The sequence below is a fragment of the Bos indicus genome, chromosome 4, assembly GCF_029378745.1.
Source record: "Bos indicus isolate NIAB-ARS_2022 breed Sahiwal x Tharparkar chromosome 4, NIAB-ARS_B.indTharparkar_mat_pri_1.0, whole genome shotgun sequence".
Taxonomy (NCBI): domain Eukaryota; kingdom Metazoa; phylum Chordata; class Mammalia; order Artiodactyla; family Bovidae; genus Bos; species Bos indicus.
The window spans coordinates 111,927,353-111,944,416 of NC_091763.1; the positions used below are offsets into that span (position 1 = coordinate 111,927,353).

Here is a 17,064-nt window from a genome sequence, read left to right on the forward strand (position 1 = left end):
TGGTATTTTTCTGGGGTGTATGAATGTGGATTTTATTTTAAATGTTTCCAGACATACTTTCCACATTCAAGGGTAGTTTACATATGATCTGTTTTGAGGACCAAGAAATGGTTAAGACAGAATTACTTGTCTGCTTCAAGGTCTCCATAACCTTTATGAACCTAAACCTACAGATGAGGTACTGTGTTTCAAATTTTTGAGAAGCATAATTCAATAAGTCTTTCATAAGAATCTTAGAATATTAGAATAACTAGACACCAAATTCATCATTTTTTTCCATCCAAAAACATGAGTATCAAAAATTAAACAATCTCATATCAGTATAAACCCTTAAATCAAGCATTCTAAATCAATACTTTCTGATCATTTAATTGGGGAAAAGACGTGATTTGGAGCTTGTGAAGTTAGTGTAATTTTAGTCATTCATTCAGAAGGGATGGGTGTATTATTTTCCTAAATGAAATCACAGTACCCTGATTTGCCATTTCCTTAAAACGATCTGAAACAATGAAATGATCACTATAAATCTGCCACTTGGAACTCTAACTGGTTCTCAGCACCCCCTAGCTGCTCCGACACTCGGGTTACGATGGACACGGTTTCAGAGCAGCTCTTGTAAGTATGGTGTATCCCTTCCTCCAAAACAGATGTGAACTCATAAAGCTTCCTAACAATGACTCCAAAATACGCCAGCAAGTATTCTCGGTGGCATATTTTTTGTTTGTTTATCCAAAATCCCCATCTTGCCCCATTCCCCTTCATGATCTGCCTTGAAATGATCATCGCCATAATAATAATAATAGGTACTATTTATTATGTGCTAATTACTTTATCTTTTGTAATTCTCTCTGTAATTACCTCCCTTTCACATATAAAGGGCTCCCCTCATGGCTCAGACAGTAAAGAATCTGCCTGCAATGAAGGAGACTCGGGTTTGAAGGGAATGGCTACCCACTCCAGTATTCTTGTCTGGAGAATTCCATGGACAGAGGAGCCTGGCAAGCTATAGTCCATGGGGTCGCAAAGAGTCAGACACGACTGAGTGACTAACACTTTCACAAATAAAATCCTGAAACCTAGAGAAGCTGGCTAAATGACTTCTCCTAAAGCCATATAAGCAATTAATGGCAGCACTGGATTTGAACGCAGTTCCCTGTAATTTCAGATCTTGTGGTTTTGAACACGATACCCAAAGCCTCCCAGGGTGTCATCAGGGTTCCGGGACTTTCCTGGGTGAACCTCCAAAGCAACTCCCGTCTTTGCCCATGAGCACCTTGATTTACTGTTAGGGAACAGGGACTTCTGGGGCCAGAGAGTGGGCTGTCGTCTAACACTTGGAAATGAACTGTCCGACGAGACGCATGTACCAACAAAACAGACCTTACTGGGAAGGGGCCCCTGGGCAGACAGAAGCAGGGTCAGGGAACCCAGGACTGCTCCGCCACGTGGCCTGTGGTCTCAGGTTTTATGGTCACGGCGTGAATTCCCAGGTTGTCTCTTGCCAGTCATCTGGCTCGGTCAGTATTTGTTCTGACTAAGGGCCCTCCCTGGTGGCGTGTGCATCGCTCAGCAAGGTGGATTCCAGCAAGAAGGAGTCTGGGAGGCTGCTTGCCTCCTCCCTCTTTCACCCACCCACCCCCGTCCCCACCAAATCCGCCTGGTTAGTTTTCAGGGGCAGCACGGTGTTCCATATCGGGACCTCCTGTTGTGAGACAACTCGGGCAGGTGCGCCTGGCCAAGGCAGGTGGTTTTGGTCAACAGTTCCCTAACAGTCAAGTAGTGAAAGTATGAAAGTGTTAGTTGCTCAGTCGTGTCCGACTCTTTGTGACCTTGTGGACTATAGCCCGCCAGGTTCCTCTGTCCTTGGGATTCTCCAGGCAAGAGTACTGGAGTGGGTTGCCATTTCCTTCTGCAGGGGATCTTCCTGACCCAGTGATGGAACCCAGGTCTCACTTTATTCTCAGCATCACTCTTCAACCTAAATTATTTAGTCTAAGTACTAAATGTGAAGTATTTTTTTTTTCCTGGTATGATTTACATCTCTTAATTTTTATTACAGTTTTAAGGTGACAGATTGCTATACTCTGTTACATGCTTCTTCTATTTTGGTGGGGTGTTCGTGTTGATGAAATAACATCCTTCTGCTTAGACATTTTCCCGGTCTGATCGCCCTCCTGGAGTCGGTCCACCCTCCAGGAACGGCCATCGTGGCCACGACAGAGCTCACCGTCTGCCCAGGTTAAGTTGCAGGTGGTGTCGCCATCCGACTCCTCATCTTGCCATTTCGTCTTTTCTTTTCAACAGACGTGGGTGCGTTTTTTGAAGAGGGGATGTGGCTGCGGTATAACTTCCAGGCGCCGGGGATCGGGACCCGGGATTCCGGCAGCAGATCGGAGAACTCTCCAGACCCGCAGAATGGAGCCCCAGACCTGGCGGGCGAGGAGATCCGCTTCAGCTTCAGCACCACCAAGGCGCCCTGCATCCTCCTCTACGTCAGCTCCTTCACCACCGACTTCCTGGCGGCGCTCGTCAAACCCACCGGTAAGAGCCAGGATCCCTAGCCTTCTGACGTTCAGTGTTGGGGGACAAATGAGCTTATGGTCGGTCTCTAGGAGACAGCTAACCGGCTGTAAGGCACATACACACCAACCCCCAGGAGCCCATTTCCTCTCTGAAAACAGGAGCTCTAAGACCCTTGAAGCTTTACGATCTCTCTCTTACAAAGGAAAATGTTCGGGTGTGTCAAGGAGCACGTGTCTCTCATTTCCCAGGGACACTGAACAGGTTGTAGACATGGAGGCTGCCTCTCTGTGGTCTTGTTCTTTGGTGACGAAAGCTCTGCAGCCTCCCTGGACAGCTTCCAGGGTCATAGCATCTTAAATACCAAGATTTTTCTTCCATAGAATCTAATCAGTTCAGTTCAGTCGCTCAGTCGTGTCCGACTCTTTTTGACCCCATGAATCGCAGCACGCCAGGCCTCCCTGTCCATCACTAACTCCTGGAGTTCATTCAGACTCACGTCCATCGAGTCAGTGATGCCATCCAGCCATCTCATACTCTGTTGTCCCCTTCTCCTCCTGCCCCCAATCCCTCCCAGCATCAGAGTCTTTTCCAGTGAGTCAACTCTTTGCATGAGGTAGCCAAAGTACTGGAGTTTCAGCTTTAGCATCATTCCTTCCAAAGAAATCCCAGGGCTGATCTCCTTCAGAATGGACTGGTTGCATCTCCTTGCAGTCCAAGGGACTCTCAAGAGTCTTCTCCAACACCACAGTTCAAAAGCATCAATTCTTCGGCACTCAGCCTTCTTCACAGTCCAACTCTCATATCCATACATGACCACTGGAAAAACCATAGCCTTGACTAGACGGACCTTTGTTGGCAAAATAATGTCTCTGCTTTTCAATATGCTATCTAGGTTGGTCATAACTTTCCTTCCAAGGAGTAAGCATCTTTTAATTTCATGGCTGCAGTCACCATCTGCAGTGATTTTGGAGCCCCCAAAAATAAAGTCTGACACTGTTTACACTGTTTTCCCATCTATTTCCCATGAAATGATGGTACCAGATGCCATGATCTTCATTTTCTGAATGTTGGGCTTTAAGCCAACTTTTTCACTCTAATAATGATTCTTATTAACCAGTTCAGCTTGAAAGTGAAAGTCACTCAGTCATGTCCGACTCTTTGCAACTCTGTGGACTATACAGTCCATGGAATTCTCCAGGCCAGAATACTGGAGTGGGTAGCCTTTCCCTTCTCCAGCGGATCTTCCCAATCCAGGGATCAAACCCAAGTCTCCCATACTGCAGCCAGATTCTTTAGGAGCTGAGCCACTAGGTTTGAAAGATAGATGGGGGGAAAAAAAGTTCCTTAGGATTTTCCCTTTCAGAAATTAATTCTGAAGAAATAAGCCAAAAATCAGACAAAGATTCAGCATAAAGATGTTCATCATAGTTTATAATGTTATTTATGATAGTAAGAATTGGTGAGGACCTAGAAATTCAATTTTAGTAAAATGGTTAGTCAAAGGGAGTCACTGTTTATGAGATACTATGTATCCATTAAGAAAAATATTTGTGAAGAGTTAAGTAAAGACATGAAAAAGCCTTGACTGTACAATATCAGCCAGGCTCCTCTGTCCATGGAACTCTCCAGACAAGAATACTGGAATGGGTTGTCATGCCCTTCTCCAAAGGATCTTCCCAACCCAGGGATAAAACCCTGGTCTCACACATTGCAGGCAGATTCTTAACCATCTGAGCTACCAGAGCAGCCCCAATATTGATTTAGCTCTATAAAAAGATGGATAGAAAAAAAGACAATGATGTGAGCACAAAGTATGTCTGTTTCAATAGCTGACTTGTTTCTCCCAGGTAATACTTTCTACGTATGTGAGATGCTCTTAATAAGCAACTGCCACTGTTCTCACCAGAGAAAAACAGTGAGTAAAATCAGGAAGTAAAGAAGCAGAAAAGCATGCAATTCCTGCTCTCCAGGATTTCACACATTCTTTCTTCTGCATCAGATTAAATCGCTGTTTAATCCACTGGCGTTCTCCACCCTCATGTCCCAAGCTCTCCTTGGTGGGCAGGGAGGCTGCCTCTCAGCTCTAGCTCTTCAAGAATGTCATGAACACGCCCCAGTAGACACTGTACTGTCTGCTTCTCAAGCTACTGCTGCGTTCCCATCTAGTCCCAACCCTCTCCAGTAACTCCTGCCCCACAGCCTACACCAGGCCCTGCAAGCACTCACGTGTGTGTTTATGGGCGTTCGTCACATGCAAAGGCTTTGACTGATGTTTCCATATTAATGACTCCCATGTAAGGAAGCCCAAAGCTATATTGTGTTTCAAATGCATGAATTCCCAAGAGCACACCCTCTTCCTGCAGGTGATAGAGTGGAGTACAGAGAGGTTCAGTTATTTGCACACTTGGCCAGTGATGGCACAACCAACTGGTGTTCCTAAACCTGGATCCAGAGTTCTCCAGCGCTCTTTCTCTGCTGCAGAGATCTCTAGAACACACAGGGCATTTGCAAAGTATAGACAGTCAACTTCTCTTGAGGGGTTGCAAGGCCATCCTCAATTGTTGCTGGAAATTGGCTTTTTCACACTCCAAATACTGCATATTTTATGAATTGAGATTTGAAGCCGGACAAATTTGAGGAACTCATTCAGGAAAAAGAAATCGATAAGGACTAAGCCAAAATATCCAAACAAGAAAGTAATAAATAAAATAAGAAGTCTTAACTAAATGCCCTTGCATCTCTCAAACTTGACATGTTGGGAGCTGCATTGCTCTCAATGCTCCTGCAACCTGCCTGCCCCCCTGGTCCTGATGGTACTGCTGCATCTCAGACATGGAACACACAGCCTGGTGTCATCATGACCACTCTGTCCTTCCCCCTCCTGTGGGTCTATTCCCAATGAGTCCTGTGGGTCCTGTTCTAACCATGTCCTTCCGGAGCGGCCCCTCCTTCGCTTCCCCACTGCTATCCTCCTGGCAAATGTCTTCTGATTCAGTGCTTCCCAACCCGTGTCACGGCACACATGGCACGTATGTGAATGGCACCTGGGCAGATGGATGAGGTTGTATTTGGGAGGCCACCTGCCCAGGGGCTCCAGCCACCCTCTCCTCCTGCAAGTCCGCCAAGGCCTAAGGGGAGCCTGCTTCTGGTACCCTGGGGCCCCTCCTCGGGGTAGATACACCTCAACACATGTCCAGGAGGCTCTGTTCCCACCATCACTCTGCTCCCAGCCACCCCATCCTCCTCAGCCAGAAAAGGTCTTCCTTCACACACAGCACCCCTACCAAACAGGAGCCACAGGAGGGGTCCCTAGTCCCCCCACCTTCCATCAGGACCCACCAGGCTCCTGGGTGAGAGCTCAGGGTGCAGAACCAGAATGTCTGGATTTTAATTCTGCTCCTGTGTTTGCAGACTGTTGGGTCTGGAATAGTCACAAGCCACACCGAGCCTCAGTTTCCTCATCTGTAACACAGTGACTCCCCCAGAGCAGTGTTGTGAAAGTCAAATGAGTTATTGAGTGTAATGCACTGTACACATGCGTGCATAGTAGATCCTAAAGGAAATCAACCCTTAATGTTCATTGGAAGGACTGATGCTAAAGCTGATGCTCCAATACTTTGGCCACATGATGTGAAGAACTGATTCATTGGAAAAAGACCCTGTTGCTAAGAAAGATAGAGGGCAGGAGGAGAAGGGGACGACAGGGGATGAGACGATTGGATGGTAATCACCAACTCAATGGACTTGAGTTTGAGCAAACTCCAGGAGACAGCGAAGGACAGGCAAGCCTTTTGTGCTATAGTCTATGGGGTTGCAAAGAGTTGGACACGGCTTAACCACTGAACAACAATAATACACACACACACGTTTGTGTGTGTGTGTGTGTGTCTGTGCGTGTGTTAGCAGTAGTTATCCAGAGCCCACTGATTGAATCTACAGTTTCCAACATATTGAGGCCACACATCCCTACACTTCCTTTTCCGGGAACTCTCTACTCCGCAAGCACCCCAGGGATGTTTGCCCAGGTGCCCACTCCATTTCCCTTGTCTGGAAAAGCTCCATCTTCCTCTGTAGCTTCCTACCTGCCTTTCATTCTGGACTCAGATCAAGTCTCGCCTCTTTTCCATGACCGCGCCTTCCTTTCAACTTCGATCACGCTTACTTTCGCTGTCATTTGTTGGCTTTCAGTGGTCTGTGTGGTTTCCCGTCTCTGTTATACATGTGTCCTGTCTTCCCAGCGAGATGAAAGGCCCTAGAGCAGGTGCTCTGTGAGTGTTTGCTGATGGCAGTGATGATGGCCAGGGGAGAATAAATCTGTTAGGCACATTATTTGCTGCAGCCAATAAAAGAGCATTCCCTTATAACTGCTTTAATTCACTCGGGAGATAAACGTGAGCTGCAGGAAGTGAAGTGTCTCTCCATCTTAATAATATTTTATTTTAATGAACAAATATTAATATTCTCCTTCCCATCATTTAGTGGTTCTCTTGTGCCATTATTTGAAAGAAATAAATATATTATTTAAATTTTATTACTCCAGAATATTGCCATTCCTGTTTATAGATGTTCACTATATATAAATTTTAAAGTCTGACTCATCTTTTTCCTCAAAGCAAATCATTCCCAATGCCATTAAGCAAAGCAGTTAGAGAAATTTTAAATCATTTTTACAAAGTCCAAGAAAGCCAGAAAGAGAGAAAATAATGAAAACAACTTAATACTGATTTTAATGAGCTGGAAAACATAAAGGGATCAATGACAAAGAGACAGTAGGGAAAAAAATGTCCAGAGTTTTGTTGTTTTGTGTGTGTGTTTGGTTTTTGGGGGTTTTTTTGGGGGGGGGATAATTACTGGTTCCTCTGACTTTTAGCCTCAAAGGCAGAGCCCTCTCTTACTTCTCTTTGTATCCCCAGATCAGGCACAACCTGGACTGTACTAGGGGTTAGAGGTGGGTGTCTGTCTTAGAAGTGGACTCCACACCAGCCAGGCAGTCCACATCTGGACCTTTAAGACTTGGTTCCATGGTGCTTTGCACAGGGCATTAAATAAGTATACTCTAAGGAAATGAATGCTTAAATGATGAATGAACACAGCTATATGTTTTTAAAACTGGAGATATATATATGTGTGTATGGAGTCTAAAATATGGTACCGATGAACCTATTTGCATGGCAGCAATAGACATGCAGATACAGAGAACAGGCTTGTGGACACAGCAGGGGAGGGACAGGGTTGGATGAACTGAGAGTGTAGCATTGAAACATATACACTGCTGCTGCTGCTGCTGCTGCTAAATCGCTTCAGTGTCTGACTCTGTGCGACCCCCTAGACGGCAGCCCACCAGACTCTGCCGGCCCTGGGATTCTCCAGGCAAGAACCCTGGAGTGGGTTGCCATTTCCTTCTCCAATGCATGAAAGTGAAAAGTGAAAGTGAAGTCGCTCAGTCATGTCTGACTCTTCGAGACCTCATGGACTGCAGCCTACCAGGCTCCCCCGTCCATGGGATTTTCCAGGCAACAGTACTGGAGTGGGGTGCCATTGCCTTCTCCGAACATATACACTACTGTATGTAAAATAGACAGCCAGTGGGAAGTTCCTGTATAACACAGGGAGCTCAACCCAGTGCCCTGTGACAACCTAGAGTGGGATGGGGTCTAGGCAGGGAGGGAGGGTTGGACATATGTATACCTGTGGCTGATTCATGTTGAAATATGGCAGAAATCAGTACAACATTGTAAAGCAATTATCCTCCAATTAAAAATTTAAAAATAAATGTCACCAGTAAAAAAAAAAAAAAAAAAACAAGAAAGAAAGCTGGCTGTGATCATACTAAGTCAGAACACCAGAAGTAAAGTGGAAAATAAAAACTGAAGACAGTCGACTTTTTTCCTGCATATAGCCAAACAACTTTCCTAACCATCTCCTTCACTGCCAAACAATAGATTATTTGTAATGCTATTACAGTAAAGAAAAAATAGGGTAAAAGCCCTGAGTGGTGGGGAGAGAAGCAGCTCAGGGAAAAAGGAGTGGCATGTTCAAAGGTCCTGAGGAAGGAAGAAGAGTTGTATTTTCTAGGGAATAAGCCAAGTGCAAGGGAGCCTGAATGTAAAAGTGAAAGGGTAACTGACTTGATTTTAAAACAAAGTAACTGGCAACCTTTCAGGCAGGACATCATCAGCTATATTAAAAATGTATGTCTTTATCCTGTAAGCAACTGGAACATTTGAAGAGCTTTATGTGAACCATACAACTAATTAATTATGCATTTTGAAAAGATTACTCTGCAAAGAAAACATGGGAAAGAAGAAGAAGCAGGGAAACCATGATTCATTCCCTCAGTGAGTATTTATTCAGCACCTACTGTGTGGAGAAGGAAATGGCAACCCACTCCAGTATTCGTGCCTGGAAAATCCCATGGATAGAGGAGCTTGGCGGGCTACGGTCCATGGGGTTGCAAAGAGTCAGACACGACTGAGCACCTAACACACACACTGTGTGTCAGGCATTATTCTAGACATTGGGAATTAAGTCATGAGGAATATAAACAGGGATTTCCCTGGTGAGCCAGTGGCTAACACTCCAATCTACCAATGCAGGAGTCCAGGTTTGATTCCTGGTCAGCAAATTAGATCCCACATGCTGCAACTCAGACCTGGAACAGCCAAATAAATAACTAAAGAGTAAAATATTTTTTAAAAAATATATATCAGCCAAAGTTCTTACTCTTATGGAGCTTGCTTTTGAACGGAAGAAGACAGACAATAAATAAATGAAGTGCTCTTCTGTAGTATGTTGTATGGAAAGAACTGTCATGGGGGAAAATAAAGCAGAAAAGGAGTGGGGGGCGCCTGGTCAAGGGAAAGCAGTAGGTAAATTGTGCTTTTGAGAAGATAATATTTAAACAGGACCTAAAGGGAGTGAGGGCTCATCCGTGCAGGTAGATAGCTGGAAAATGAGGGCCCCGGGCAGAAGAACCAGCAGGTGCAAAGGCTGTGAGGCAGGAACATGCTGCCATCTGTGGAGAGAGCAGAGAAGCCTGTGTGGTCAGGTGATGAGTGAGCGAGGAGGAGAATAATGAGAGGCTGAGTCAGAGACAATGGGGACGATCACAAAGGGCCTGGCTGGCCAGGATGAAGACTCAGAGTGAGACTGTTGTTGTCATTCAGTCACTAAGCCGTGTCCAATTCTTTGGGACCCCCTGAACTGTAATACACCAGGTTCTCCCATCCTTCACTATCTCCTGGAGTTTGCTCAAACTCATGTCTGTTGAGTCGGTGATGCCATCCAACCATCTCATCCTCTGTTGCCCCTCTTCACTTCCTGCCTTCAATTTTTCCAGCTTTAGGGTCTTTTCCAACGTGTAGGCACTTTTCATCAGGTGGCCAAAGTATTGGAGGTTCAGCATCAGTCCTTCCAATGAATATTCAGGGTTGATTTCCTTTAGGATTAACTGGTTTGATCTCCTTGCAGTCCAAGGGACTGCCCAGAGTCTTCTCCAGCACCACAATTGGAAAGCATCAATTCTTTTGCGCTCAGCCTTCTTTATGGGATAGGAAGCCAAGGAAGGTTCCTGAGCAGAGGGCAGCTCTGCCTTCCATCTGCAGACTAGGGATGGAGACTAGGAGACTCGACTGGGCTGGGGAGACATGGTGGAAGGGCAGAGGCAAGCAGGTTCATTAGTATGAAGGCTCGTACAGTAATCCGGGCAAAAGACAAGGGTGGCTTGGTCCAGGGATAGAAACTGAGGTGATGAAAAAGGTAAGATTCAGGGCATGTTTTAAAGACAGAACCAAGGAGCTTTGCTGACAGATCATACTGTAATACAGGAGCAAGAGGGGAGTCAGGGTTTTTAGGTGGAAATAGCAGGAAGGATAAAGTGTCCATTAACTGAAATGTGGGGAAATGGGTTGAGTTAGTTTTAGGAGAGGAAGTTCAAGAGTTTGGTTTCTCGTAAGTATCTGAGGTTCCAGTGAGACATCTCCGTTAATGTATGAGTAGTAAGAGAGCAGAGAAAGAGGGGACTCGCCCGAGAGTGAAGTGGGGTGAAGAGTGGCCACGTTTGAAGGAGAGACTGCCATGGGTCACGTGATCCAAGCAGACGCGGATGCAGGTGCAGTCCAGGTGACAGCCGTCAGGTCACTGATGGGAGTGGCCGGCACAGAGGCCAGGGCAGGCGCTCTGTGTGGAGGGGCGGGCTCCCGAGGGAGCCACACCAGGCGCTCTAGGTGCTGTGGGGGCCCTGCAGCTGTGGAGATGGGGCAGAGTGGGTGAACTTAGACACGTTTAGGAAACAGAAGTCTGCAGTACTTGGTTGAAATGCTATAAAGCAATCTAGGGTCAGGTGTTAAGAGAGGCCTCAGAAACAGTGAAGGCTTGTTCAGATTTGTTCAGGAGCAAAAGAATAGGAAATGCAAGTAATTCATGATTGGTCTGATGGATGTTTCTTTCAATTCCAGGGACATAGTTCCATATTTTAAAGAACACATGTAAGGCTAAGGAACGGCAGTGTTCAGAATCAATTGCATTGGTTTACATCCATATAAGGGACTTTTCTGGTGGCTTAGACGGTAAAGAGTCTGCCTACAATCCGGGAGACCTGGGTTCAATCCTTGGGTTGGGAGATCCTCTGGAGAAGGAAATGGCAACCCACTCCAGTATTCTTGCCTGGAAAACCCCATGGGCAGAGGAGCCTGGTAGGCTACAGTCCATGGGGTTGCAAAGAGTCGGACACGACTAAGTGACTTCACTTTCAATTTTCACTTTCACATCCATATAAGGGTGTGAGAATTACCTGAAAGGAGATCTGGCCAAATATTCAGAGTAGTTATCTCTGAATGATGGTGTTCCCAGTGACTTTCTTTTTTATTTTTTCTGTTAACTTCCTAAGTTTTAATTAGCCTGTGCTGTTTCACAACTTAAAATCAGAATATCAGTTTTGTTCCTCTGGAAGGGAAATGAAAGAGGCAAGGAAGAATCTCTGAAGTGATATACAGTTAGCCACACTCTTGCTAAATTACTGGCTCCATTTTTAAGCTCTGAGATATCAAAAGCTATTAGCACGAAGATTCCAATTTGAGTGGAAAAATGAGATAAAAAGTTGATGCCTTTAAATAATCATAAATAAGAAATAAAAGCTACATTTGCTGTACAGATTAATTAAAAGCAGGACCTAGAATATTATATTAGTCTTTCTGAATATTGCTTGCCATCAGGGGGAAGCAAGAAAGAGGATAAAAAGAATAATTTATTGAGGCAAAGTGCATGACAGCTGAGAGGCAGTGAGGACCCATCTTTTTATTGATTTGCGTTTGGATTGATGAGGTCTCTAACCTAGAATAAAATCCTCTGCTCTATTTTCTTGGTCTCAGTGAAGCCACCCAAAGTGCCGTGTATTTATCTTTTGTAAATTATGTTTATTTTTAATACTCTGTGCTCATGATTCTTTTATATGGTGAATGTCACACTTTGCTGATGGCATGAGACCACCCTGGCATCCTGTGTTTATATTTTATTTTACAGAGTATTCTGTGGGGCCTGTCTCCACGGCCCTGTATTGTGTATATGTTCTCAGACACAATCCACGCTTGGACCATTTATACCGTTTGCTGCTTCAACTTGGAGATGATGGTCACGGATGGCCCATAATTGGTAGACTGTCAACATGCGTGAGCCTGGTGCCGTGAACCTTTATGGATTAGTGCACCTCTGAGCTAGGGGCTCAGGATGCAGAACGGCAATCGTGTTGATGGACATCGAAGCCGCGTTTAGTGGAAACAAGACCCCAGGGCTGGGGGTGTGACATTAATATGAAATCCAGGGCAGAGAAACGACTGAGTCTCTTTCCTTTTCTCTATGCAGGAAGCCTCCAGGTCCGGTACAACCTGGGTGGCACCCGGGAGCCCTATAACATTGACGTGGACCACCGGAGCATGGCTAACGGCCAGCCCCACAGCGTTAACATCACCCGTCGTGAGAGGACCATCACTCTCAAGGTACGCACGTGTTACTCCTCTGTCATCTGTCATACTGTGTTGCGGTCTCTGCCCGCTGTCGCACTTGAGTGAGTGCTCCGTCACTCAGTCATGTCCAACTCTTTGCGACCCCAAGGACGGCAGCCCGCCAGGCTCCTCTGTCCATGGGATCCTCCAAGCAAGAATGCCAGAGTGGTTGCCATTTCCTTCTCCCTCTGTCATACGTGGCTGTTGTTGGGTTTTTTTTGTTTGTTTGTTTGTTTGTTTTCAGTTTGGTTTTGGGTGGTTGGAGCAGGTGGAAGAGATGCTTCTAATACATTCTTCTACAAACTGCTAACCAGTGATGTAGAAAGATATGCAGTTGGTACAGGAAAGACAATGATGGTATTGATGGAGAAGAGATTTCTTGGGAGAAGGTAGAATAAATGTTTGCTCCATATATTCTTCGTAGCTTTTCCTGTGTATAGACCTGCACATCTATCAGCCTTCTGCTTTTATCCATTGCAGCATCTTTACCCTCCATGGTCTCAGATGTCTGAGGCTTATCACGTTTCCCAGCAAAGGTTATTTTGGTTTATCTGACCTACTTCCTTCACAACTCTAGCGCAGTGTGAATAACTGTTTTTTTTTTTCCTTCTATAGATGCTTTGCCTTAAACATCTTCTGTACACATACCTTTCCCAGCATCTCAGACTCTGGTTGTGGGCTTTTTGTACACAAAGGGATAGTTTTATTATGACACTCAAATTTTATTTCAGGTTCATTGATTGTCCCTCCCCCCCCACACCACCACTGATTTTTACAATGAAGAAGCCAGCCTGGGAGACACCATGAATCAAACATGACATGAGGTCTCCCCGGGAACTGAGCCAAAGATCAAGGCTGGAACTGTCACTGCGTTCTCTAGAAGGAGTTCAAAATAGATACCTGTCAGGAAGAAGAACGGCAGGGGGATGCTGTTTTGTCAGCCGAGCGGAGTGCCTTTTGGCAGGGGCTCAGCAGCCTCTCCGACCTCATTCGGATTCAGCTCGTTGCCGTGGGAAGTTCAGGTTGCAAAGAATCAGCACAGGCCCCATCTCTTTTTGAGCCCTGGTGAATGTCAAATTCATAACTCGATATGGAGTTTACACTTGGCCTTTAGCAGGAAATGCTAGAGAGCGTTTTCAGGAGAGGCCTTTCCTAGGAAAATGACAACGTGCAGAAGCAGCTTATTGTGCAGTCAATCAGATGGAGTGTAAATAAGGTTCTCTCTTAGTGACGGACAGTCGCTGAGCCCAGCGCAGTTCTTCACACACGAGAGGTGCTACAGATTACTTACAGAGTAAACTGCCCCCATCCTTCACCACAAACTCAAGTCTGATTCAGAAGAGACAGCAAGTTCAGGGTTAGTATGGTTTATACCATTATAGGATACAAATGTTTTAATACCATCTACCAACATTGTGTTTACTGGATTTTGATTAGACTCATTCACTTAGTTTAAACTATGCCATCTGTCACCCCTCTCAAAGAAAGTGATTCTCTTGCCATTTCGCCACTGCAAAATAATATTAAAAGTTAAAAAAGCTCAGCAGTCAGCTTGAAGGACAGTGTCATGGAAGACAGCTGATTCCCCTGTGGAATTTTGCAAGAAAATGCCTCGTGTGTTGGGGCTGAGCCCTGTGGGTTGAGGAACTTCAGCAAAGATGAGGGTGGGGTGAGTGGGAGAGGAGAGTCCAGGTAATAAGCTAAATAATTCCATTTCTGGGTACAATTCCCCAAATGAGAGTCTGAAGCAAAGTAGGTCAAGAAGGCCTCCCTTCTGGCAAGTTCCACCAACTGGGAAATCTTTGGAACCAACCAGAAACTCTTGAAGAACAGATATCAGCTAAATCAGAGCTGCTATCTGCTGCAGTGAATCAGAGATTGCCCTGAAGAAGGGGAGAAGGATGGACTATTTTAAGGACTTGGAGATTTTAAGGCAGGGAGAGGCCGAGAAGTCCAGACAATACAGGAGCCAGAGGCCTGCAGAGTCCAGGGCACTGAGGAGGGCCGGAGGGAGGTGGGGTCTGCTTCTATTGCTCTGGGTTCTTCTGGTTGCAAATGACAGAAAACCAACTCAGAATTCATTTGTAGGGGAAATTCCTAGGGTAGGTTATAAAAAGACAGGAAAGAAGAGGAAAATCACAACTTTGAAACAGAATCCAGAAGACCTGGAGGATTCAAACAAAGACTAGGCCTCCAGTGAGCACCTCTCTGCTCTTGCCTCTCTCTCTCTCCGTACTTCATCTCTGCTTGCCCACCTCCGTCTAACAACTGGATTAACTCTTCTCTGGAAGGCTCCATCTTCCAGATGTAATGGACCCAGATACTGAAGTCCTGGGCACGTGTCTTCCCAGTTTTGCTGTCGGAAGGAAGGTCCTAGAGTCTCAGTTCTCATTTTAAAACCCAGGGGAAGTCTCTGGTTGGCCGGTCTGGGGTCCCACACTCACTCTATCTTGGGGAGCGGGGTGCAGTGACTGATGGCCCACAATCAGACCTCATGATCAGAGTGGGGAATTTGGGGGAGAGTCCTCCAAGGAACAGGACTAGAGCTCCAGGAAAAGGAAGATGTGGATGAGGATGAAAAACACTGGCCACATAACGCTTTGTAGTAAAGAAGACAGAAGCAGGAAGCATTCTAAAAGACATGGAACAGGGCTTCCCTGGTGGCTCAGTGGTAAAGAATCTGCCTGCCAATGCAGGAGACACGGGTTCAACCCCTGATCCAGGAAGATCCCACGTGCCTCGAAGCAACTAAGCCTGTGATACACAACTATTTCGCTTGTGCTCTAGAGCCGGGGAGCCGCAGCTACAGAAGTGCACACACCCTAGAGCCCATGATCTGCAGCAAGAGAAGTCACTGCAATGGGAAGCCAGCTCGCTGCAACTAGAGAGGAGCCCTTGGTCGCTACAACTAGAGGAAAAGCCCACACAGCAATGAAGACCCAGCACAGCCAAAAAAAAAAAAATAAATCTTTTTTTAAAAAAGAAAAAAGACATGGAGCAAATTCAGCCACAGAAATTGTGCCCAGGGGGTTGGAAAGCCCTGCCCGCCTCAATTCTGTCACACAATGGAGTGCAATCGCCCTGAGATTTCTGGACATACTTAGAAAGCCAGATGCCGTCACCCACTTGAATCCAGCCTGAACAGACTTCATGGTCTGGAGGGCTCTGGTCTTTCTCAGCCTGGATGGAAAGCAGAGGTGGATACAGTGGAGGAAGAAAGCACACGGCGCCTCCTTTCAGACCAGCGGATCTGGTGGGCTCCCTGGGTCCACAGCCTGCTTTCTTTCAGGCAAGGGAGCCTGTTGAGTGTGGACATAACTCCAGGTGTACCTTTAGAACCCCCCAAAAATACTCCAATTTTCTTTTTCCTGGGAACAATCTACAAATCCATCTTGAGAACTCCTACAACCTCAAGAATGCATGGAGAACAATATAATGAAATGTTAATCGTGATTATTTCTGTGTAAAGGATTATAAATAATTTCATTTCCTCTAGAGTTTTCTATATTTCCTCATTTCTTATTACAAATGTGTGTTGCATTTTTATAATTGAACAAAAATGTAAAACACATATCCGGTTTGGTCCCTGGGTTGGGAAGATCCCCTGGAGAGGGGAAAGGCTACCCATTCCAGTATTTTGGCCTGGAGAATTCCATAGACTGTATAGTCCATGGGCTCACAAAGAGTCAGACATGACCGAGTGACTTTAAAAAAAAACACATGTATCCTCCATCTATTCTGATAACCCCCAGTTACAATAAAATATAACGACAAATATACGTAAATAATTTTGAATTAAAATGTACTTCTAATCAAAGAGCAAAAATAAGCCTAAGATGAATTTAAAATGCTGTGGAATGACGCCTTTGGGATTAGGGTGAAATTTTATGTTTCTACATATACAAACATCATATAATTTAGATGATGTTTATCAACGTTTATAGTGTTTTTAAAAGCAGGTTGGCTTTCCTAGCTGGGTTTGGCTAAAGCTAACATTAAATTAATTTGCATTCCCTGAGCACACACTGTCTGAAATGGTGCTGAGCACTTGAGGGAAATTGACCTTGGATGAAACATTTGCTGCCAAAAAACAAAGTGCCCAATCTCCACATAGATAATGAAGAACTGACTCTCGGAGTTAGCAGACAGCAACGTGAACCAGAGCCCGTGACAACCCTCAAGTGGCGTCGTTTACAAAAACTCACAGTCGCCCCAGTGATAACAGCTAAAGGCTTGATGCCAGTCAGATGTAAAACAAACCCTGAGCAGGTAGAGAGCACCTGAACAAAGCGTTGTATCTGATGAAAATATGTGCCAGTTAACACGCATCGAAGAACTGAACCTTACAAGGAATGACTTCAAAGTCTTGTGCTGCGAATCCTTTCTTCTTACTTTCCTTCCTGCCTGCCATCTCTGGCTTCTCCCTTCCTTCTTCATTCCTTCCTTTCATCCCAACCACATTGCACAGGGTATCTAAGGTGATTTATAAGGAGTTCAGTTCAGTCATTCAGTTGTGTCCAACTCTTTACGACCCCATGGACTG

General features: G+C 45.4%; 1 protein-coding gene across 1 annotated transcript in view; it reads left to right on the forward strand.

The window, feature by feature from the left end:
• The window catches only part of CNTNAP2 (contactin associated protein 2), a 1,639,050-nt gene that overhangs the window by 1,458,151 nt on the left and 163,835 nt on the right, over positions 1-17,064 (forward strand). The window contains exons 19-20 of the mRNA XM_070787139.1: positions 2,305-2,541; positions 12,382-12,515. Coding sequence (XP_070643240.1) covers positions 2,305-2,541; positions 12,382-12,515 — 371 coding nt within the window. The remainder of the gene's footprint in view (positions 1-2,304; positions 2,542-12,381; positions 12,516-17,064) is intronic.